A 24568-nucleotide genomic window follows, 5' to 3' on the forward strand; every position below is an offset into this window, starting at 1 on the left:
CTCGGGGACCATGGGGCGACATTTATAGCTCTTGACTTCCTATATAAATGAATAAGACCTGTATGTCAAATAAGTCTCAGGTATCTGTCAAATAAGTACAGAAAGGTCGAGGAATCGGGTGATGTCATGACAAGACCCTAGGTCCATTAGGGTCAGAGACTGCTGATGTTAAGAATGATGAGGATGTTGATATTTATGACGATGAAAAATGTCCACTGTTGCTTGACGAATCCGTTGTTTTGTTACGAAATCGTCTGGTAAAGAAAGGAATGGTTGAGCCCCACTCGTGTCCGTAAAAGGTGATGACCGACCCCTGGTCAAGGCTGGGTGTGCTGGCGCCAGTGTGTAGCAGCTGCCAGTGGTGCTGAATGTTTGGGGCTGGAATGCAGAATAAACAGGATTCAACAGACAGGACCAGCTTCCCCCTCCTGCCATCACCGCTCTATTTATAGCTCCGCGTGCTGAAAGGCGAGCCTATCTGCTTTTGTGGCATCTCTCTCAGAGGTGGGAGGCTGCTGGCATGGCTGCCTGGCATCACAAGGCGGCTGACACACTCTGGCACCCCACACCTCTCCCCTCCTCCCTTCCCTCACCCTTCTCTCTCTCTGCCTCCTTGGGTTGCAGCCAGAACTGGCACCGCAGGCAGATGCTCTCCCTTGTGTCGGTCACCTGGGAGTTCTCTCCCTTACCTACCCTGCTTACCACCGGGGCAGGTACAGGCCACCCGGCACTTGCTGCACACACTGTGTACATGTGTGTGTTTGCTTATAACATAGGGATGCATGAGCCGCAGGAATGTTGGGAGGATGTTCAGTGAGGTGGCTGATGATGACAGTAGTGTCAGTGTGTAGGCTGCTGTAGGCTTCGTGTCTTTGACTACACAGGCTGTGTGTGTGAGAGAGATCACACTGAGTCTCCACATCACTTTATTATTATTATTGTCAGGGTTGTCCATGGGACATATTTTTCTATCCCGTCCCATCCCGTCCCATGGCAATTTATGCCTGTCCCGTCCCATCCCATCCCACGGGACGTTTCCCATGGGATTCCCATGGTATTAACAATCCTATGGACAACACTGAAAACCACTTTTCGGCTTTTGTTCTATAATTCCTGCTACTTCACATACAATAGATGATTCAGAGGAAAGATTTAAATCCTTGATGAATGAAATAACAGTAAATTTATTTTACAATATCAAGTATCGACTACCATGGGAAATACAAATGTGTGCTGTCCCATCCCATCCCATCCCATGGGACGTTTCCCATGGGATTCCCATGGGATTCCCATTCCTATGGACAACACTCATTATTGTTGTTGTTGTTATTGTCATCATCCAGACAGGCAAGCGATATGCTCGCCTTATGTTCTTCCTAGTGTCTTGTCATACCTTCATCAAGGTTCCCCACGCTGTACTTCATCCCAGATGATCAGGTCCACCAGGTGCTAAGGCAGCAGGAACCACCAGGGTTCACCATTCTCTAATACATGACATATTATTGTGATTCATCAGCCTGTAAAACCTCAAAAACCTCTCCCTTGTACCTGCCATAATTTTACCGGACGTTCTTTCTTGGAGTGAAACAGAGAAACAGTTGGACGGAAATGACCTGCTGACCTGTACTGAGTGGGTGACATCATCAGTCATCTCATGTAATAAACAGCATCCCCGGTGTGGTTGCAGAGGGCAGCACCGTGAGACTCGAGTGCGTGGTAGCAGGCAGCCCCAAGCCCAGTGTCACGTGGCTGAAAAACGGAGGAGCTCTCTCTCCGTCTGACAACATCCGGGTCCTCAACGAAGGCGACAGTAGCGCCCTCGTCATTGGCCTGGTGACCAGACGTCAGGCCGGACAGTACACCGCTCTCGCCGCCAACACTAGCGGCTCCGCCTTTGCCACCGCGGAACTCATTGTTCTCGAAGGTACGACTGAGCTCTTTGGTCGTGGAGGTAAAGAAGGTGGTAAAGACGTGAACCTTCGGCAAGGCAGCCACGCTCCCTACAGTTGCTGTGTCCTGCCTTTAGAGTTGTCTTCTCCTTCGTGCTCTCGTGTGTCTAACCTTGTGACTTCCGATTTCTCGTCTTCTACCTGTCTCTGACATCTTCTGTTCTTTTATCTGTCTTTGAGATCTTCTGTTCTTCTTCCTGTCTTCATGTAGGCTTTGTCATGTGTGCCCAGATGTCTGACGCCCAGGAAGCACAGTGTCACTAAGAACGTCAGCACCTCACCTGGAGGTCGCGTCAGTCTGTGGCGGTACACAGTATGCCAAGCACGTCACTCTGAACGATGATGATGATGATGATGATGATGATGATGATGATGATGATTGATTGATTGATTGATGATGATGAAGAATTGATTGATGATGATGATCGGAATTAATCACGTTTTTAAGGGACACTGACGAGTTTTGTGATGTTTCCTGTTGTTTCAGAGCTCAGCAGTGAGAAAGACAGCGCAAATGACACTTCCTCGTGTGACACTTTAAAGGTCGAGGTAGACGGCGACACCAACCAGCGGACTTTAGAGCAGGAGGGTACAGGCCACCTTGTGACAGCAGCAGAGACTAACGACGAGCTCACTGCAGCGCCACCTGTAGAGTGCCAACAGCGAGACAGTCCACAACATCCTTCCACAGGTAGAGAACAGGCGGAAACATCTGTCGAACTACACACAACCACAGAAGGTCCTCCAGACATACAAGTGTCGACTTCTGTTGAAGTAGAGTCTCACACAGAAGGTTCTAAAGACATACAAGTATCGACTTCACTTGGAGAAGAGTCACACACAACCAGAGAAGGTTCTAAAGACATACAGGTGTCGACTTCTGTTGAAGTAGAATCTCACACTGACGGTCCTAAAGATATACAGGTATCGACTTCACTTGAAGAAGAGTCACCAAGGACTACTGAGGGTGCTGAAGATATTAAAGTATCGACTTCTGTTGAAGTAGAGTCACGGACAACCACAGAAGGCACAAAAGACATACAAGTGTCGACTTCTGTTGAAGTAGAAGCACACAGAACCACACACCAGACACGTGATCTTGCTTTATCGGCTTCAGTTGATATCGAGTCACAAAGAACCACAGAAGAAAGAAGTTTTCTGGAAGTCTTAGCTGCGGCTGAAGTAGAATCTCGACGAATTGTTGAAGAAGCGAGACATCTTGAAGTTTCAGCTTCTGTTGACCTCGACTCTGAGACAAGCACTGCTGACATCGGCTGCAAACAGTCTCTTACCGAGACAAGCCCTCGCCAGGTCGCTACTGCTGATGTCCAGCAACAGGGAACTGCAGAGACAGATCTTGAGACAACAGGTGTTACTGAGGTAGAACCCTTAGTTGCTCTACAATCACTAGAAACTGTAGAAGAGACACGGAATCTTGAAGTGTCAACTTCTGTTGATGTCAGTTCACAAAGAACTGCGGACGAGACAAGAGCTTTTGAAGTATCTACTTCTGTAGAATCACCAAGAACTGTTGAAGACACAGGAAACCTTAAATTATCAACTTCTGTTGATGTCGAATCACAAGTAACTGCCAGACAAACAAGAGATCTCCAAGTGTCGACTTCTGTTGATATAAATACTGACGACACAAGACATCTTGAGGTATCTACTCCTGCTGATGTACAATCACAAAGAAGTGTTGTAAGAAGAAGGGAACTTGAAGTATCCACTTCTATTGATGTAGAATCACATGACACTTTTGAAGAGACACGACATCTTGAAGTATCTGCTTCTGTAGAATCACAAAGAACTGTTGAAGACACAGGAAATCTCAAATTATCGACTTCTGTTGATGTAGAATCACAAAAACCTGTTGACGAGACAAGAGAACTTGAAGTATCTACTTTTGTTGATGTTGAATCACAAACAACTATTAGACAAACAAGAGATTTTGAAGTATCTACTTCTGTTGATGTAGAATCACAAAGACCTGTCGATAAGAAAAGAGAACTTGAAGTTTCTGCTTCTGTTGATGTGGAATCACCAAGACCTGTTGAAGAAGTACAAAATCTTGAAGTATCTACTTCTGTAGAATCACCAAGACCTGTTGAAGAGACAAGTGATCATCAAGACTCATCTCCTGTTCAAGAGGAGTCACGACGAACTATTGAAGAGAAACTCGATCTTGAAATAACAACTACAGTTGAAGTAGAATCATCACAAAGAGAAACAGAAACATCACACGATCTTGACCTTTCCACTTTTGCTGAGGTAGAGTCACACGAAACCACTGACAGGAAAGTTAACCTACAGGCGACATCTTTCCTTGACCAAGAGTCCAAAAGAAGCACAGAAGACACTAGAGACCGTGAAACATCAGCTTTTGTACAGACAGAATCACAAATACCTGCTGGTGAGACAGGAGGTCTCGAAGTATCATCCTTTATAGAGGTAGAAGCACAAGAAACCACACAAACCAAAGTTGGTCTTGAAGTAACAGCTTCTGTTGACACAGACTCGCAAACATTTGTCACAGAGACAAACACTCTTGACCTAACAGCTTCTGTTGATGTCAAAACACAAACAACTCTTGATAAGACAAGAGACTTTCAAGTATCTACTTCTGTTGGTGTAGAATCACCAAGACCTGTTGATAAGACAAGGGATCTTGAAGTATCTACTTGTGTTGAGGTAGAATCAGGAAAATTTGGTGAGGAGAAACGAGACCTTGAGGTATCTACTTCTGTTGATGTACAATCACAAAGATCTGCTGAAGAGAAACGAGACCTTGAAGTATCTACTTCCGTTGATATAAAATCACAAAGACCTGTGGAAGAAGTACAAACTCTTGAAGTATCTGCTTCTGTTGATGTAGAACCTCAAAGACCTGTTGACGACACAAGAGAACTTGAAGTATCTACTTTTGTTAATGTAGAATCACAAACAACTCGTAAGCAAACAAGAGATCTTGAAGTATCTACTTCTGTTGATGTAGAATCACAAAGACCTGTTGATAAGACAAGGGAATTTGAAGTATTTACTTCTGTTGATGTAGAATCACAAAGACCTGTTGATAAGACAAGAGATCTTGAACTATCTACTTCTGTTGATGTAGAATCACAAAGACCTGTTGATAAGACAAGGGATCTTGAAGTATCTACTTCTGTTGAGGTAGAATCACAAAGATTTAGTGAGAAGAAACGAGAGCTTGAGGTATCTACTTCTGTTGATGCACAATCACAAAGACCTGTCGATAAGAGAAGGGATCTTGAAGTATCTACTTCTGTTGGTGAAGAATCACAAGCACCTGTTGATGAGACGAGAGATCTTGAAGTATCTACTTCTGCTGGTGTAGAATCACAAAGACCTGTTGATAAGAGAAGGGAACTTGAAGTATCTACTTCTGTTGAGGTAGAATCACAAAGATTTAGTGAGAAGAAACGAGAGCTTGAGGTATCTACTTCTGTTGATGTAGAATCACCAAGACCTGTTGAAGAAGTACGAAATCTTGAAGTATCTACTTCTGTAGAATCACAAAGACCTGTAGATAAGACAAGAGATCTTGAAGTATCTACTTCTGTCGATGTAGAATCACAAAGACCTGTAGATAAGACAAGAGATCTTGAAGTATCTACTTCTGTCGATGTAGAATCACAAAGACCTGTTGATAAGACAAAAGATCTTGAAGTATCTATTTCTGCTGATGTAGAATCATCAACACATGTTGAAGAGAAACAAGAGATTGAGGTATCTACTTCTGTTGATATAAAATCACAAAGACCAGTTGAAGAGAAACAAAATCTTGAAGTATCTACTTCTGTCGACGTAGAATCACAAAGACTTGTTGATACGACAAGAGATCTTGAGGTATCTATTTCTGCTGATGTAGAATCATCAACACAGGTTGAAGAGAAACAAGAGCTTGAAGTATCTACTTCTGTTGATGTAGGATCACAACAACCTGTTGATAAGACAAGAGATCTTGAAATATCTACTTCTGTTGATATAAAGTCACAAAGACCTGTTGAAGAAGTACAAAATCTTGAAGTATCTGCTTCTGTCGACGTAGAACCTCAAAGACCTGTTAACGAGACAAGAGAACTTGAAGTATCTACTTCTGTGAATGTAGAATCACAAAGAACTATTAAAGAAACAAGAAATCTTGACGTATCTACTTCTGTCGACGTAGAACCACAAAGACCTGTTGAGGAGACAAGAGAACTTGAAGGTCCATCTTCTATTTATTCAAAATTACCAGAATCCAGAAAGAAAGGTGGCGCTGAAGCATCAAGTGCTGTTGACTTAGAATTACAAAGAACCGCCAAGGCTACAGGAGACCTCGAGGTAGCTGCTGCTGTTGAACTCAACTTACAAGGAAAGGTCACTGAGACAAGAGAGCTTGGAGTATCCGCTTCTTCTGACACAAAGTCGCAAAGAACAAAAGAAGACTCGCAAAGTCTTGAAGTTCTTGACAGAGTTGTTTCTACCAGCCTCACAGACAGTGAGGTTCCTGTCCCACATACAGACAGGAAGGTTCCTCTCAGATATTCAGACAGGGAGGTTCCTGTCCGACCAACAGACACTGAGGTTCCACTCAGCTCTTCAGACAGGGAGGTTCCTGTCCGGCCTCCACGTTTTACCGCAGAAATGAATGACATAGTTGTGGAGTTAGGGCAGGTTGCCCGTTTTGACTGTCGGGTGGCTGCCTACCCTGACCCAGAAATCACCTGGTGAGTCTCGTTTTAATGACGTTTCTAGTCTAATTTACCTTCATGTGGCTCTATCTCTGATATCACTGTTTAAATACTAGCTAACAAGTTGCATATAAGGTAGCCACTGTTTTACTATTTTGTCTTCTTTCATTTCCAGGCGTGCATTAAAAATGTCAAGTTTATATCTATGCTGCAGTACCTGAATGAATGGCTGCCACTGGGTGTTTTTTGAATGCGCAGGAGTACATGCATGAATTAGCAAACAGTAAAATTAAATCCAGTCCAGCTTCCGTCTTAAAGTTATTCGTGCATCCAAATAAAACAAGGTGTTCACTTACAATCATCCTTGTCATCATCACACAGTTGTTTGAAACATAATTTTGAAAGTTTTGCCAGAAATCTTGGACGTATTTACATTTCAAAAATTGTTTTTGACATCTACAGTCATCACAAAGATCATTCTTCTCTAGCCCCATGTTAAATAAAGTTATTTTTGTCCCCAGTATTCTATGCAGGACTCTGATTTAAAGCCATTTAAATTTAATATCTTTAACATTGGCTACTTTCCCGAAAATAATGTGCAAATCAACATTTCTATTTAGTCTTTTACCTCATTTTGGACTGCAGTCAGGTACATGTATATTGGATACCATTTCATCATAATACAGTCTTGCACATTTCTGTATAGATTGAATTACACTAAGACTTTTATTTGTGTCATAGGTAAGAGATGATGGTTCAGTTACATTCTGTCTGTTTGGATATGTGTATTCCTTTATTGCATTTATGCAACCATTCATAGAGACAAAATTACTGTTTACATCATATATCCTTTTAACATCTTAGTATGATAGGAAATTTCCTCTTTCATTCAGTGTTTAATTAAATATATCCCTTTCTCTACCCAACTTCTTTTATACAGAAATGGTTTATTCCCAATGTTGATTTTGTTGGTACAAAAGATAGGCTCTGATATAATCTCTTCAACTTTTTACACACAACACTTTCTCCAAATATCTTGTGCACTTTAAGAACATCTGTCCAGAAACTATTTATATTTACAAAAGAGCCAACTGCTGAGCCAAGTTTGTCTAGGTAAACATTTTATGTGCGGACATAATACTCTTTTTCCAACTATGATTGGTTTTCTTTATATTCCGCAACTACGATAGTTTTAAAGCATTCATATAACACCAGGTAAGCCGATTCCAACCATTATATACTTCTTAATAGATACTTTTCTGTTACTTTTATAACTTTTTTCCATCCCACACAAACTGGAATATGGATTTCTGAATGTTGTTAACAATATAGTCTGAAGGGTTTGGCAGCAATAACCACAAGTGTATTAATTTTGACAAGATTAACATTTTGAGTATTGTTACTCTTCCTAATGGAGTTCACAGTCTTTTCAACCAAATCTTGTTCTAATTTCGGCTAGCTTACTATCATAATTTAATTGTTCATGCTTTTAGATTATTAATAAAGCAAATACCAAGAATTTTGAATTGTTCTGGGTTCCACTGCATCTGTAAGAGGCTTTATGTTGTAAGTCTGCGGGCTGTCGCCTAGTAGGAGCAAGTCTCCCCCAGCCTCTTGATGTCCTGGTTTCATGTCACCATTCTTATGTTAGTTCACTGTTGAGCTTCTTACTGAGAACATTCTTCAAAATGTTTAATTTCTTTTCTACAGAGTGCAGCCAACGTTTCGTGACGAGGGTGTGTCATCTGCGACACAAACTGTTCATCTGTTGCTAGCTAACATTCAGTTCTCACGTGTCCCCAAGCTCACTGGGCTAATACTTTACGTTCGTCCTCCTGTCTGGCTTTCTGGTTAATGTCTGGCTTGATGGCTCGTGTCTGGTTTACTAGTCTTCCTCTTTTCAAAGTCTTTTGGGGAAAATAGCAAATTGTACAGCGAGTGGAAACATTGGGGAGTGACGTCCCTTGGCGTGACTGACTGCAGGAGTTAGCTCCCGTCGCTTGTCGTCTGCCAATCCGAGTTCAAGCTTTGTGTGAGTTGCTCTGTGCATCTATCATGCAGTTTGGTATATTCCTGGATTTAATGTTATGCCTGTGCCACTTTTCTTCTTTTCTACACATTTTATTTGTACTGCCACGTCAGCGCCGTCTTGTCATGACTGACATGTCACGTCTGTGCGTCACTGTCACCTCACTGAGTCCCTGTCTACACCTGCTCCAGAAAGTTCTCTGAGCTGTCACAGCAAGCTTGGTGCACAGTCCACGCAGGTCAGACAGACTAGTTCTGTCATCTGTCTGAAACTAGTTTGTGCCCGTCAGTGTCATGCTGTAACATGTTGTCATCGTGGACACTAATTATTTCTGTCTGTGAAAGCCTCCACCAGAGACTGACAGCTGGGCTGGCACAAACATCGCACTGACTCTCAACTACTTGTTTACAGTCAGAACTTTATTGACTTACAGAAGACTTCATGCAATGGCCAGCCTGCAGACTGCATACATGTACTGATGGCGATGTTTACGTGGACATGCAATAATCTGCATTTATTATTAATGTCTGTGGTTCTTTGTGGTAAAGCACTTTGATGGTGGCGTAAAGTGCTGTATAGATCAACTTCATCATCATCATCGTCATCGTCATCATCATCATCATTATAATAAAATGTTTGGGCGTACGTTAGCGCGCACAGTGGTTAATCACTTCTCATCTGTGTAGAGGTCCTGGATTGTGTCACACCATGTCACAGACCCACTGTTGTGTTACACTATGTCACAAACTCACTGTTGTGTCACACTATGTCACAGACCCACTGTTGTGTCACACCATGTCACAGACTCACTGTTGTGTCACACTATGTCACAGACCCACTGTTGTGTCACACCATGTCACAGACTCACTGTTGTGTCACACTATGTCACAGACCCACTGTTGTGTCACACCATGTCACAGACTCACTGTGTTGTGTCACACCATGACCCACACTATAGTGTGTCACTCACTGTGCTGTGTCACGCCATGTCACAGACTCCCTGTTGTGTCACACCATGTCCCACACTATAGTGTGTCACTCACTGTGCTGTGTCACACTATGTCACAGACCCACTGTTGTGTCACACTATGTCACAGACTCCCTGTTGTGTCACACCATGTCCCACACTATAGTGTGTCACTCACTGTGCTGTGTCACGCCATGTCACAGGCTTAAAGACGGGAACAAGGTCATCCCCACGGACCGCTATGTTCTACAAAATTTCCACGATGACATTTTTTCGCTGCTCATCAAGGATGCGATTGTCGAGGACAGCGGCTGCTACGCCTGTCTGGCCAAGAACGAGTATGGGGAGGCTAAGACGGAGGCCATCCTCAATGTTCTGTGTAAGTACCCGGCCTGGCCACCCGCGGTGACGTTTCCTCCTTCTCTTTCTTCTTCTTTAACTCGCAGAAAATACAAGAGTTTAAGAAAAACACTAGTTCCTGTTCTGAAACTTGCAAAGAACTGTAGTAAAACATACTTATGTAACATAACTCGCTTTCTAGGTAACCACGTTTTGTAGTTTCCACTACGGGAGACGTAGTCTCTGTACGTTGTGCGCGTTTTCAGCGTTGCAGGGAGACTTGGAGGAGGGGGACATGGCCCCGTCATTCCTCACCAAGTTTGGCAACGTGGAGTGTATTGAGGGCGTACCTGTAGAATTCACCTGCCAGATTTCTGGTCGCCCTCCCCCTACTGTCACCTGGCTGATTAATGGACGCGAAGTGACCCCATCCTTAGAACTTCTGACCCGCCAGAAGGACAACACCATCATGCTGGCTTTCAGGTGAGTCGACCTGTGTGGTTGGTCCATGCACCCGATCCTTGGCACTCGAGTCCGTAGGAGGTTGTGTAAGGTAAGGAAGCAAGGGAGAAGAGATAGACCCCTCTTCCCTAAAAGTGCCCTCGAAAAATTGTTCCCACCGACCACGTCAATAGGGCTTGGGACTATTTTGATGTTTACCTGGCTGTGTGTACATAGTGTGAGAGACTTGCTGTGTGTACATAGTGTGAGAGACTAGATGTATATACATAGAGACTGGCTTGTGTACATAGTGTGAGATACTGGCTGTGTGTACATAGTGTGAGGTACTAGATGTATATACATAGAGACTGGCTTGTGTGTACATAGTCTGTGAGAAGACAGCTGTAGTAAAATCTGCGAGACGTGTTTTCCACAGGTCAGTACAGGTGGAACATTCTGGAGACATTGTTTGCAAGCTGAAGAACCACCTAGGGGAGGCCACGTGTCGCGCCAAGCTCCGGGTGGCGGAGGATCTGTCCAAGAAGGGCGAGTGTCCACTCTTTGTCGAGCGCCCGTCTGACGTGGAGGTGACGGAGGGCGGGGAAGCCAGGTTTGACTGTGTCATCACGGGAACCCCCATACCGGAAGTGCTGTGGTACTTCAATGGGCGGGAACTGTTCGTGAGTAGCTATACTGTACACTATAGCTGTCTTATGATCATTCATGGAGATTATTCTAGGGCACCACACCACCTACAGCTGTATAGCTGGTTACATGACAAAACAGAAATACTGTTCAACAGATGCAGCCCTCGTGACAGTTTGTAGCCTGTACACGTGACTTCTCGTGCAGGACTCGCGCCGGCGCGCCATCGTCAAGAGGGGAGACAAGTACTCGCTCATCTTGCGGGAGGTCATCGCTGACAACGCCGGTGTTTACACGTGTAAGGCTGTCAACGCAGCTGGAGACGCATCATGTGCAGTGGAGCTGTCCGTCAAAGAGATCCCCAAGGAGCTGCCCACGAGGTAACAGGACAGTGCAGCCACAGAGGTGTTAGCTGCCCACGAGGTACAGGGTAGCAAAGTAAGAATGGCTGTAGATGCCCACAAGGGTAGTGTAGCGAGAGGTTATCAGATACCCACAAAGGATAACGGGGTGTATTAGAAGGTATAAAGTAATGTATCCAGTTGTACACTAGACAGATGTACACAATAATAAAGACAGGACGGGTACAATACAAGCAAGTGACAAGAGTGTGGGAGCACTACAGTCACCCTCCCGGAGACTCTGATGTCACATGGTTGTTTCCGTTTTGTAGGGAGGGACAGGAGCCCAGCTACACCTACCCTCCGACCTTCACCCGGCGACTGGTGGACCAGCGAGTACTTCCGGGCCGCACCGCGCGCTTCGAGTGCCTCATGCTGGGGATCCCCCTACCCGACGTCGAGTGGTGAGCGGCCTTCACTACACAAGGGCAGCACGCGCTCACGGCGAGAAGGCGTGGGGAGGGGGTTCGCTGGAAGGGGTGGGAGTTAGTGGTGGTTGTAGTGGGGATGATGACGGTGGTGGGGGAAGGGGAGGTAACTAACAGAAAACTAGAGTTAGCCGTCAGAACAAGGACTGAGTGCTACTAACTGAGAGGAAGTCAGTGTCACGGGGTGTCACTGGTGACCCAGTAAGTTGCAAGTATACATAGCACTATATGTATGTAGCACTATATACAATCCAACTGCTTTTATTCGTCAGGCAAAAGGGCGGTCGCCCTCTGACCCCCAGCGACAAGTACAAGATGGGACGCGCCGGGTCCACGGCCATCTTGGAGATCAGCAACGTGCAGCCCAGCGACGCCGGGGACTACACCTGCATCCTCCGCAGTGATGCCGGCAAGGCTTCGTCACGGGCAGGCCTGCAGGTGCAGGGTGAGTGTCGGACAGGCCTGCAGGTGCCGACAGGCGAGTGTATGCAGGTGCAGAGTGAATGACCTCGTTGTACTCAGACACGTGGTGTGACGCTAGCGGCTTTTGTTTGTCTGAAGCCGCAGGTCGTGACATGTCTCGGGATGTCCTACTTATTGTCTACTTTCAGAGGAACCCAAAGCACGGTACGCCTCACCTGCTCCAAAGTTCGAGACCCGGGTAGCTGAGAGTCGCACGCCATCCAAGGGCAGGGAGTTTTCTCCCCTCATTACAAGACCTACCCGGGAGCTAACTCCTGAAGGTACAGACTAGAGAAATCTGTCTTTGCCACATTCTTCATACAAATTATCGCCCTCACCTTAAATGAGCAGAAAAAAGGCGAGTTTACTTTGTAAAAGTTGAAAGCTAGGAAGCAGACGATGAGGGTAGGGGTAGTCGGTGGTGGTGGTGGTGGTGACCATTTGCCGCTCTTCACGTCAACATATCTGCGTGTTGGAATTTTCCAGAGAAAGTGCCTTCTCTTCCTTTCGACAAGCCGTCGCTGCTGGAGGCGCGGGAGGACAGTGTGAGGCTGAGTTGGCTGCCGGCCCGCACCAGTGACCTGCCGGACAACGCGCGTCGCGTGACCTACACGGTGGAGGCCGCCAGTTGCCTAGCAACCGATGGACGCGCTTGGCGTCCGATCTGGAGAGCACGTCGTACGTTGCCCGTGACCTTCGACCTGACAAGGAATATCAGTTCCGGGTGTACGCCGAAAATAAGTACGGACCCAGCGACCCCACGCTTCCGGCGTCACTTCCGGCAAGGGAAGGTAATGTCACTGCAGCCTTTAACTAGAATAGTTCCCATGTTTAAAGCCCTCAGTCGAGCACAACTCATGTCGCACTCAGCAGAAGCGCATACAGACGGGGACACAAACACGACTGTCAGTTGCACACAGACACGACTGTCAGGTGACACGACTGTCAGGTGTAGAGGAGATTGTCGAGGGGAATAAGACCACCTGGGCCAAGTGTCCAGTCTTCAACAGGTTTGAGCACGTGATTATTGTTGACGTCTTGTGGTCTCGTGTACAGTTAGCACCATGTTTAGTCTCCACAACTCTTGGCTTCACAACAGATGTCTTCTGTGTTTCAGAGCCAGCAGCGAGGAGGCAGCTGTTTGCGGAAGAAGCAGCAGGTAAGACGCGTGTCCAGTTACTGTCTGTGGTGTCCAGTCATTCCTGTCTCTAACACTGTCTGTGGTGTCCAGTCATTCCTGTCTAACACCTGTCTGTGGTGTTGCAACACTGTCTGTACCCTGTCGGTTCCCGGCGGCCAAGCCCTACGTCATGGACATCGGGGCGGAGACAGTGCGCATCGGCTGGCAGCCGGCAGAGGTGGAAGGAAGGTCACGTGACGTGTCCTACAGGGTGGAGGCGCAAAAGCTACCCAGCGAGGAATGGATACCCCTTGCAAGTCGAGTCCGCGACACCAGCCTGTACCTGTCGGACCTGGAGCCTGACCGTGACTACAACATCCGGGTTCGAGCTCAAGGGCCGTACGGTGTGAGCCAGCCTACACCACCTGTGTGGTTACCTAGAGCTACAGGTAAGCCAGCCTACTCCACCTGTGTGGCTACCAGTCCTAGAACTACAGGTAGGCCAGCCTACTCCACCTGTGTGGTTGCCTAGAGCTACAGGTAAGCCAGCCTACACCACCTGTGTGGTTGTCCTAGAGCTACAGGTAAGCCATCCTACTCGACCTGTTTGGTTACCTGTCCTAGAGCTACAGGTAAGCCAGCCTACACCACCTGTCCCATTGTGTAAAGCTGCTTACGGTAGATCACACGTACAGGCACACGTCCATGAAGCGCATTCTAGTTTCTAAAGTAGGATTTTTTAGTCCATGAAGACAGACGAGGAGAAGTTGTTGCTGTTGTTGTTGTCTTTGTTGTTGCTGCTGTTTTGACAAGATGTAAACGTTTCACACCCAGTGTTCGCCGGTGTACCTGTCAGCCGCCCTCAGATCACGGAGATGGAGGCGGGGGCGGTGCGGCTGCAGTGGCAGCGCGTGGACGTGCCCACCTTCTCGCACGAGCAGGAGCCGCTGCTGTACATGATCGAGATGCAGGAGCCCCCTGCCGCTCACTGGCGCGAGATAGCCAATCGCATTCCAGAGACGTATTACGTCATTCACGACCTGGTGCCGGCGACTGACTACCGCTTCCGGGTGAGAGCCGAGACTCGAGATGGCGCCAGGAGCGAGCCGTCCCCAGCCACGTCCATCCACAGGACCCTAGGTGAGCTGACGATGGATGGCAGAAGCTGATTCATCTTGCTTAGGGTCAGAGTTGTGGGGCTGGTGGTGGTGGTCTTGCCTCTGTCTCTCACTGCTCAGGTGTGTGACGTCTGATTTCGCTCTTTCAGCCCTGTCACGCCCACCTGTCGATCGCCTGCAGATCACAGACTATGAACCCGACTACCAAACGGTGGGGCTGTCCTGGTCACGGGTGGACATCCACCTTTCGACCGAGAAGACGAGCCGTTGCTGTACATGATCGAGTACCGAGAACCGCAGGCCGACGTCTGGCACACCCTGGTGTCCGGCCTTCCCACCACCCGGTATCGAGTACCCGACATCGGGCCTGCACAGGACTACCAGTTCCGGGTACGAGCCATGACTCCGTATGGTGTGAGTCCACCCTCCCACCCGGCCGGACTGTACAGACAAGCCAGTGAGTTGCGCAAGGGTGGATTTGTGTGTTAAGGTGTTTTTAATGTAACGTGAGCTCAGTTTGATGTCTCGTCAAAGGAACCGGCGATAATAGTTTTGATGTGACGAGGTTCAGACTTACCCAGGGTTTTCTGTTTTTGTCTGCAGCTCCACTTCGTCCTCTGGCACAAGACCTCCAGGTTAGCAGTCTTGAGCCCGAGGCCGTGCGGTTGTCATGGCAACCACTTTCGCTGCCGTCTAGTGCTCGCTCCACGCCCAGTCGTGGGGTTTCCTACCAGGTGGAGGCGCTGGAGTACCCCAGCACACAGTGGCGCCCCCTGGCCACAGAGGTGAGGGACACAACGTATCAACTCAAGGGCCTGCAACCCACCAAGGATTACTCCTTTCGTGTGCGCGCCGTCACACCCTCCGGACTGACAGAACCTACCACGCCGGTCACAGTCACATCTCTTCCAGGTGGGATAGTTGTTGGCGGTGTCGTCTGCCTTGTCGTCTCCGCAGTTTGTCTCTTGTTGACTATTTGCGTTAGTTTGGTTTGTTATTGACACTAGTGTTTCTGAGGTTCACTTCACATTGTCTAGCTTGTTACTTGTTCCTGCACTCCCGATCCCGACTTCCTGTTTACACACGTTTGCTTGGCTTGTTATTTAAATTGTTTGTTTACTGACATCTCTGTGGCAGTCCGCCCTCGTCTTCAGGGTTACGAACCCTCGGCCTCGGTGGTGGGGCCCGACTCGGTGCGACTGCAGTGGCGACCAGCGGAACTGCCCTACTACAGTCGCCAAGCCACCCCCATCTCCTACACCCTGGAGATGCAGGAGGTCAGTTGCCGACCCACGTCTCTGTCGTCATCGACACAATCATCTATCTATCGCCATCACACCATAGTGTTGTGAGGATACACCACTGTTGTCATGACGACAAGGACAGGTTGTGACGGGGATAAATGATAAAGGATGCAAAAGATAATCACTCCACTGTCATCACTGTCTTCAAGAAACTGATCTTTATTTTCTCGTCGCTGATTTCTCTTGTGTACTCTGTGCTGTATTCTCTGTTTTATGTTGTCTTACTGTATTATCTATACTGTACTGTCTGTATATGTTATCTGTTCTGTATTCACTGTATTATGTTGTCTTACTGTATTATCTGCATTATGGTATCTGTGCTGTATTCTCTGTATTATGTTGTCTTACTGTATTATCTATACTGTACTGTCTGCATTATGGTATCTGTGCTGTATTCTCTGTTTTATGTTGTCTTACTGTATTATCTATACTGTACTGTCTGTATATGTTATCTGTGCTGTATTCTCTGTATTATGTTGTCTGACTGTATTATCTGCATTATGGTATTTGTGCTGTATTCTCTGTATTATGTTGTCTTACTGTATTATCTATACTGTACTGTCTGTATATGGTATCTGTTCTGTATTCACTGTATTATGTTGTCTTACTGTATTATCTGCATTATGGTATCTGTGCTGTATTCTCTGTATTATGTTGTCTTACTGTATTATCTATACCGTACTGTCTGTATATGTTATCTGTGCTGTATTCTCTGTATTATGTTGTCTTACTGTATTATCTATACTGTACTGTCTGTATCTGTTCTGTATTGTTCTGTACTGTATTATGTCTTAATTATCTGTGCTGTATTCTCTGTATTATGTTGTCTTACTGTATTATCTTATACTCTGTCTGCATTATGGTATCTGTGCTGTATTCTCTGTATTATGTTGTCTTACTGTATTATCTATACTGTATGTCTGCATTATGGTATCTGTGCTGTATTCACTGTATTATGTTGTCTTACTGTATTATCTATACTGTACTGTCTGCATTATGGTATCTGTGCTGTATTCTGTATTATGTTGTCTTACTGGTATTATCTGTACTGTCTGCATTATGGTATCTGTGCTGTATTCACTGTATTATGTTGTCTTACTGTATTATCTATACTGTACTGCATTATGGTATCTGTGCTGTATTCTCTGTATTATGTTGTCTTACTGTATTATCTATATCTGTACTGTCTGCATTATGGTATCTGTGCTGTATTCTCTGTATTATGTTGTCTTACTGTATTATCTATACTGTACTGTCTGCATTATGGTATCTGTGCTGTATTCACTGTATTATGTTGTCTTACTGTATTATCTATACTGTACTGTCTGCATTATGTATCTGTGCTGTATTCTCTGTATTTGTTGTCTTACTGTATTATCTATACTGTACTGTTGCATTATGGTATCTGTGCTGTATTCACTGTATTATGTTGTCTTACTGTATTATCTATACTGTACTGTCTGCATTATGGTATCTGTGCTGTATACTGTATTATGTTGTCTTACTGTATTATCTCTGTCTGTGCATTATGGTATCTGTGCTGTATTCACTGTATTATTTGTCTTACTGTATTATCTATACTGTACTGTCTGCATTATGGTATCTGTGCTGTATTCTCTGTATTATGTTGTCTTACTGTATTATCTATACTGTACTGTCTGCATTATGGTATCTGTGCTGTATTGTCTCTGTATTATGTTCTGTCTGTATTCTGTATTATGTTGTCTGTACTGTACTGTCTGCATTATGGTTATCTGTGCTGTATTCACTGTATTATGTTGTCTTACTGTATTATCTATACTGTACTGTCTGCATATGGTATTGTGCTGTATTCTCTGTATTATGTTGTCTTACTGTATTATCTGCATTATGGTATCTGTGCTGTATTCTCTGTATTATGTTGTCTTACTGTATTATCTATACTGTACTGTCTGCATTATGGTATCTGTGCTGTATTCTCTGTATTATGTTGTCTTACTGTATTATCTATACTGTACTGTCTGCATTATGGTATCTGTGCTGTATTCTGTATTATGTTGTCTTACTGTATTATCTATACTGTACTGTCTGCATTATGGTATCTGTGCTGTATTCTCTGTATTATGTTGTCTTACTGTATTATCTGTACTGTATTCTGCATTATGTATCTGTGCTGTATTCTCTGTATTATGTTGTCTTACTGTATTATCTATACTGTACTGTCTGCATTATGGTATCTGTGCTGTATTCTGTATTATGTTGTCTTACTGTATTATCTATACTGTCTGTCTGCATTATGGTATCTGTGCTGTATTCACTCTGTATTTATGTTGTCTTACTGTATTATCTATACTGTACTGTCTGCATTATGGTATCTGTGCTGTATTCACTGTATTATGTTGTCTTACTGTATTATATGTCTGCATTATGGTATCTGTGCTGTATTTCTCTGTATTATGTTGTCTTACTGTATTATCTTATACTGTACTGTCTGCATTATGGTATCTGTGCTGTATTCCACTGTATTATGTTGTCTTACTGTATTATCTATACTGTACTGTCTGCATTATGTATATGTATCTGTGCTGTATTTCTCTGTATTATGTTGTCTTACTGTATTATCTATACTGGTACTGTCTGTCATTATGGTATCTGTGCTGTATTCACTGTATTATGTTGTCTTACTGTATTATCTATACTGTACTGTCTGCATTATGGTATCTGTGCTGTATTCACTGTATTATGTTGTCTTACTGTATTATCTATACTGTACTGTCTGCATTATGGTATCTGTGCTGTATTCACTGTATTATGTTGTCTTACTGTATTATCTATACTGTACTGTCTGCATTATGGTATCTGTGCTGTATTCTCTGTATTATGTTGTCTTACTGTATTAATCTATACTGTACTGTCTGCATTATGGTATCTGTGCTGTATTCTCTGTATTTATGTTGTCTTACTGTATTATCTAATACTGTACTGTCTGCATTATGGTATCTGTGCTGTATTCTCTGTATTATGTTGTCTTACTGTATTATCTATACTGTACTGTCTGCATTATGGTATCTGTGCTGTATTCACTGTATTATGTTGTCTTACTGTATTATCTGCATTATGGTATCTGTGCTGTATTCTCTGTATTATGTTGTCTTACTGTATTATCTATACTGTACTGTCTGCATTATGGTATCTGTGCTGTATTCACTGTATTATGTTGTCTTACTGTATTATCTATACTGTACTGTCTGCATTATGGTATCTGTGCTGTATTCACTGTATTATGTTGGTCTTGCTGTATTCTGTATTATGTTGTCTGCATTATGGTATCTGTGCTGTATTCTCTCTGTATGTATGTATGTCTGTATTCACTGTTATTATGTTGTCTACTGTATTATCATGCATTATTGTGCTGTATTCCTCTGTATTTGTTGTCTGGGTATTATCTGTCTGTATACTGTACTTACTGTCTGCATTATGGTATCTGTGCTGTATTCACTGTATTATGTTGTCTTACTGTATTATCTATACTGTACTGTGCATTATGGTTCTGTGCTGTATTCCCACTGTATTAGCTTACTGTATATCTGCATATTATCTGTGCTGTATTATGTTGTCTGTATTCTATACTGTACTGTCTGTCTATTGATTCATCTGTATTACTGTTGTCTATTATCTATACTGTACTGTCTGCATTATGGTATCTGTGCTGTATTCACTGTATTATGTTGTCTTACTGTATTATCTATACTGTACTGTCTGCATTATGGTATCTGTGCTGTATTCACTGTATTATGTTGTCTTACTGTAGTTATCTATACTGTACTGTCTGCATTATGGTATCTGTGCTGTATTCTCTGTATTATGCTCTCTGTACTCTACTATCCGTAGTATGTTTTCTGTATTTTCAACAGCACCGTCACTAAAAATGCTCTCTCTAACCACCGCCATGTTGCTGACAGGTACCCGGCCACACCTGGTCACCTGTACGACGAAACATACCCGAGACCTCGTACCTGGTGACCGGCCTGAGGACCGACAGAGACTACCGTTTCCGGGTGCGGCCCGAGTCGGCAGTGGGGGCCGGGGGAGACCAGCAGACCCATCCACGTGTACCGGCGCGCAGGTGAGGTCCTTGTACACCTGTAGAGGTGTGTAGTGTGGCTACAGCTGTCTTTGTGTATTACAATGTCAGCTGTGTGTAGTGTGGCTACAGCTGTCTGGTATTACAATGTCAGCTGTGTGTAGTGTGGCTACAGCTGTCTGGTATTACAATGTCAGCTGTGTGTAGTGTGGCTACAGCTGTCTGTGTATTACAATGTCAGCTGTGTGTAGTGTGGCTACAGCTGTCTGGTATTACAATGTCAGCTGTGTGTAGTGTGGCTACAGCTGTCTGTGTATTACAATGTCAGCTGTGTGTAGTGTGGCTACAGCTGTCTGTGTATTATAATGTCAGCTGTGTGTATTGTGGCTACAGCTGTCTGTGTATTACAATGTCAGGTGTGTGTATTGTGGCTACAGCTGTCTGTGTATTACAATTGTAGTTGTGTGTAGCCTGACTACAGCTGTCTGTGTATTACAATGTGTAGTGTGGCGACCTCTGTGTATTACAATTGTAGTTGTGTGTAACCTGGCTACAGCTGTCTGTGTATTACAATTGTGGTTGTGTGTAGCCTGGCTACAGCTGTCTGTGTATTACAATTGTAGCTGTTGCTCACTTGTATAGTCTATGTACTGCTGTATGTGTTGTAGCTGTGTATGTGTACGTGTGTGTACTTTGTGTACAACTTATTTCATATATTTGACGGACACTTATTTGTGTGCTTATGACTAGCAATATTTCCTGTATTATGCCCCAGACTTCCCCCCCCCCAGCATGTCATGTCATGTCATGTCAGGTCATGTCAGGTCTTGTTGGAGTGTTTGATGAAGCCGTCTGCTTCCCTCCCAACAGACCTGACGTTTCCCTCCCGCGAGCCTGTCATCTCCAACGTTGGCCCGAACAGCATCACGTTGTCATGGAAACCGGCACAGCTGCCAGCTGGTTACCAGTCCAGTCGCCCACTTTCGTATCGCATCGACATGAGAGAGCCCCCTAGCGGCCACTGGTTGCCCATAGCCGAGCGGCTGACCACTCCTTCCTACACCGTCAACTTCCTCAACCCCGACAAGGACTACATGTTCCGCGTCACTGCACAGCTCGACGGCGTGGAGAGCGAACCCACAGCCAGCGCCTTCCTGCCGCACAGAGTCGGTCAGTGCGGCAGTCAGTCAGTCAGTCAGTCAATGAATGAATGAGTCAGTCAGTCAGTCAGTCAGTCAGTCAATGAATGAATGAATCAGTCAGTCAATCAATCAATATTTTGGACCTAAGTGTGACTAGCTGCATACAATCGACAGTAACTCCACATCCATGTCAGAGCATTACCTTCCCCTTACGTCTAAGATTGTCTCCCTTGTCCCGCACAGGGCCGCCCAAGATGCTGAGGGAGCCACCGCTCATCTCCAGCGTGCACCCGGACTCCGTGTGGTTGTCATGGCGATCAGTGGACATCCCGTCACGTATCACCGACTACGCGCCAGTCACGTACCGTGTCGAGGCCCAGGAGCCACCGTCCGTGGAGTGGCGACCCCTGGCGCGTCACATCCCACAGACCCACTACAACCTCAAGGGCCTGCGCCCGGGGCAGGAGTACAACTTCCGGGTCAGGGCGGAGAACGACTACGGCCTCAGTGAGCCCACACCGTCTGTCTTACTGAAGAAACGTTCAGGTATCTGTTGTTATTTTGTTGTACACGGGTAGAAGTAACGGCCTCCAGTGGATATTTATTGTGACACCCACGTGCCCATTGTCCCCCTTTGTTTGCAGTGCCACCTGTGATGGCGCAGCACGAACCGCTCATCTCAGACGTCTCACCGGGTTCGCTGAGGTTGTCATGGCGACCTGCAGATGTGCCATCTTACCTGTTGGATTCTGTACCTGTCAGCTATTCTGTCCAGTACCAGGTAAAATATTCTCATTGTATCACAATGATTACCTTGTGAGTTGTGGGTGGCTCTAGTAAAATGGTGGAGACAAGTGTGACTTGCGGGTGGCTCTAGTAAAATGGTGGAGACAAGTGTGACTTGCGGGTGATGATCATGGAAACTATGGACTACAAGGTAAAAAAGGTGGTGCTTTAAAATCGTCATGCGTGACCTGTGACCCGTGGGAGCGAATCTCAGTTTGCTATGTGGTGCCACAGCGTATCTGACGCATTTTAACGGCCATAAACGTCTACATGCGCACTGACCCTGTCACGTGTTTCCTGTAAGCTGTACCAGCCTCTATGTACAGCGGTATCAAGCACAACTACAGTCACGTGCAATATTAATACAACTCTTGAAGCACAGCGCGCAGTGGTAGTTGTACAACTTGATGCTGGATGTGTTCGATTCCGGGATTTTCCTGTTTTCAGCACCTGCCTGACACTGAGTGGTTGCCCCTGGCGCGAAGGATCATGGGCACGAGCTATTACGTCACCGGCCTGTCGCCGGACAACAACTACGCCTTCCGCGTGATGGCGGACAACGACTTCGGCTCCAGCAGACCCTCCCTCCCCGCGCGCATGCCCAGACTGGCCGGTAAGACACGTGGACTAACGGCTTGTGTCCAGTATTAGCATGTGCGTGCACAGCTGATAGCGAGTGCGTATGTGTGTGTGTGTGTGTGATGTTTACACACGCGTGTCTCAGTGTATTCACGGACGCCTGTCACGCCAGTTAGCCGGAGAAGGAGAAAGCAGTGGCACCACCTGCAGCTGGCGAAGAACGTTGGGATGGATGTTGATGTTTAGAGGCATTACAACTAATGTCCTCTTTTACAGGCGGTAAAGACTGACATCACAGCAAGTCGCAGCCGTTAGACTGAGGACAATGTCGGATGTTGCAGAAATCCCGTCGCCCATCTACAGCCCGCAGATCGAGGACATCGAGCCGTCGGCCGTGCGGCTGGCCTGGCGGAGTCCCAAGACAGGTCCGTACAAAGCCAAGACAACCACGTACGCCATCGAGACCCTGGAGCCCAGCACGTGGACGTGGCGCCCCCTGGTGTCTCGCCTGCCTACACCCTCCTACCGGGTCACCTCCCTGCTACCCACGGAGGACTACATCTTCCGGATCCGCGCGGAGACTGAAAAGTCCCTGAGCGAGCCGTCCTTCCCAGTGTCCTACTCGGGTCTCCGAGGTCAGTGACCTTTGCTACCTGAACGTAACCTTTATGACGACAGTAGGTCCTGACTTACATGTTGTACACGTCAGGGTCAGAGTTAAGGTTAAGGTTAAGGCTAAGGTTAAGGCTAAGGTTAACCCTGTCAGCATTTGTTTACTCTGAGTAGTTTACTCTGTGCTTTTGCTGTGTGCGTAGAGCTTAGGGCAGTGAGTAGATGTGAGCTGTTTGTCTGGACACAGTGTGAACTAAGCTGTCAACTTCCTGATATACCTTTGTACTTACTTGCACACATCATCATAAGTACATGCAAATATAGATATGTGTACAATACAAATTGTCACCATTCTATAGATACAAATACACATACACACTGTCATCCATATATAAATACACATACACACTGTCATCCATATATAGATACAACTACACACATACACACTGTCATCCATCTATAAATACACATACACACTGTCATCCATCTATAAATACACATACACACTGTCATCCATATATATAGATACAACTACACACATACACATTGTCATCCATCTATAAATACACATACACACTGTCATCCATATATAGATACAACTACACACATACACACTGTCATCCATCTATAAATACACATACACACTGTCATCCATCTATAAACACACATACACACTGTCATCCATCTATAAACACACATACACACTATCATCCATCTATAAATAAATACACATACACACTGTCATCCATCTACATATATATATAGCTATACATATATTCACACTGTCATCCATATATAAATACAAATAGACATATATACACTACCTTCACCTCCAGCCATGTCAACATACCTCCATACATGCAGCTGATGTAAACTCTGTACAAATATTTACCTCCAGGTCTCTGTGGATGCTGTGACGATGTTTGAAATGAACTGTCTTCAACTGTCATGTGTGACGTAGGAAAGCTTTTAGTTGTCGTGCGTGACGTGTCCAAGTATCACGTGTGAGACGTCACGTGTTCAACTGCCATGTTAATGTTTGCTGGCCAATAATCCTTCTCTCCTTTTTCAGCTTTCTCAGGTATTCTGAAGAAAAAGACGGCGGGTACCTGTTATTTTTCTCTTTTCCGTGTTTGCACTGCACGCTCGTGACATTAACCACGTGACATGTCATGTCCTTGTTTACATTGCCCTTTCTTACACAACTCGTACTGACAACTGTGACAAAGACGACAGTCCTGACACTGACACCTGGCACTTACACTGACACAGACACCGGTCCTGGCACTGACACTGACAGATACCAGGCACTGACAATGACAAAGACACCAGTCCTGACACTGACACCTGGCACTTACACTGACACAGACACCGGTCCTGGTACTGACACTGACAGATACCAGGCACTGACAATGACAAAGACACCAGTCCTGACACTGACACTGACAGATACCGCACACCATGTAGATACACCAGACACTGACAAAGA

The 24568-nt window shown here is 45.4% G+C and overlaps 1 protein-coding gene across 1 annotated transcript in view; it reads left to right on the forward strand.

The window, feature by feature from the left end:
* Positions 1-24568, forward strand: part of LOC112576342 (muscle M-line assembly protein unc-89-like) — a 59950-nt gene that overhangs the window by 14360 nt on the left and 21022 nt on the right. Inside the window, 25 exon segments of the mRNA XM_025258712.1 lie at positions 1688-1924; positions 2437-6679; positions 9843-10018; positions 10245-10461; positions 10856-11099; positions 11272-11444; positions 11738-11869; positions 12166-12338; positions 12505-12636; positions 12842-13146; positions 13473-13514; positions 13630-13924; positions 14310-14615; positions 14743-14829; positions 14832-15050; positions 15197-15505; positions 15731-15870; positions 19839-19949; positions 19951-20002; positions 20831-21130; positions 21346-21648; positions 21747-21883; positions 22336-22501; positions 22809-23102; positions 24152-24184. Coding sequence (XP_025114497.1) covers positions 1688-1924; positions 2437-6679; positions 9843-10018; positions 10245-10461; positions 10856-11099; positions 11272-11444; positions 11738-11869; positions 12166-12338; positions 12505-12636; positions 12842-13146; positions 13473-13514; positions 13630-13924; positions 14310-14615; positions 14743-14829; positions 14832-15050; positions 15197-15505; positions 15731-15870; positions 19839-19949; positions 19951-20002; positions 20831-21130; positions 21346-21648; positions 21747-21883; positions 22336-22501; positions 22809-23102; positions 24152-24184 — 8826 coding nt within the window.

The sequence above is a fragment of the Pomacea canaliculata genome, linkage group LG1, assembly GCF_003073045.1.
Source record: "Pomacea canaliculata isolate SZHN2017 linkage group LG1, ASM307304v1, whole genome shotgun sequence".
In the NCBI taxonomy this organism is placed as follows: Eukaryota; Metazoa; Mollusca; class Gastropoda; order Architaenioglossa; family Ampullariidae; genus Pomacea; species Pomacea canaliculata.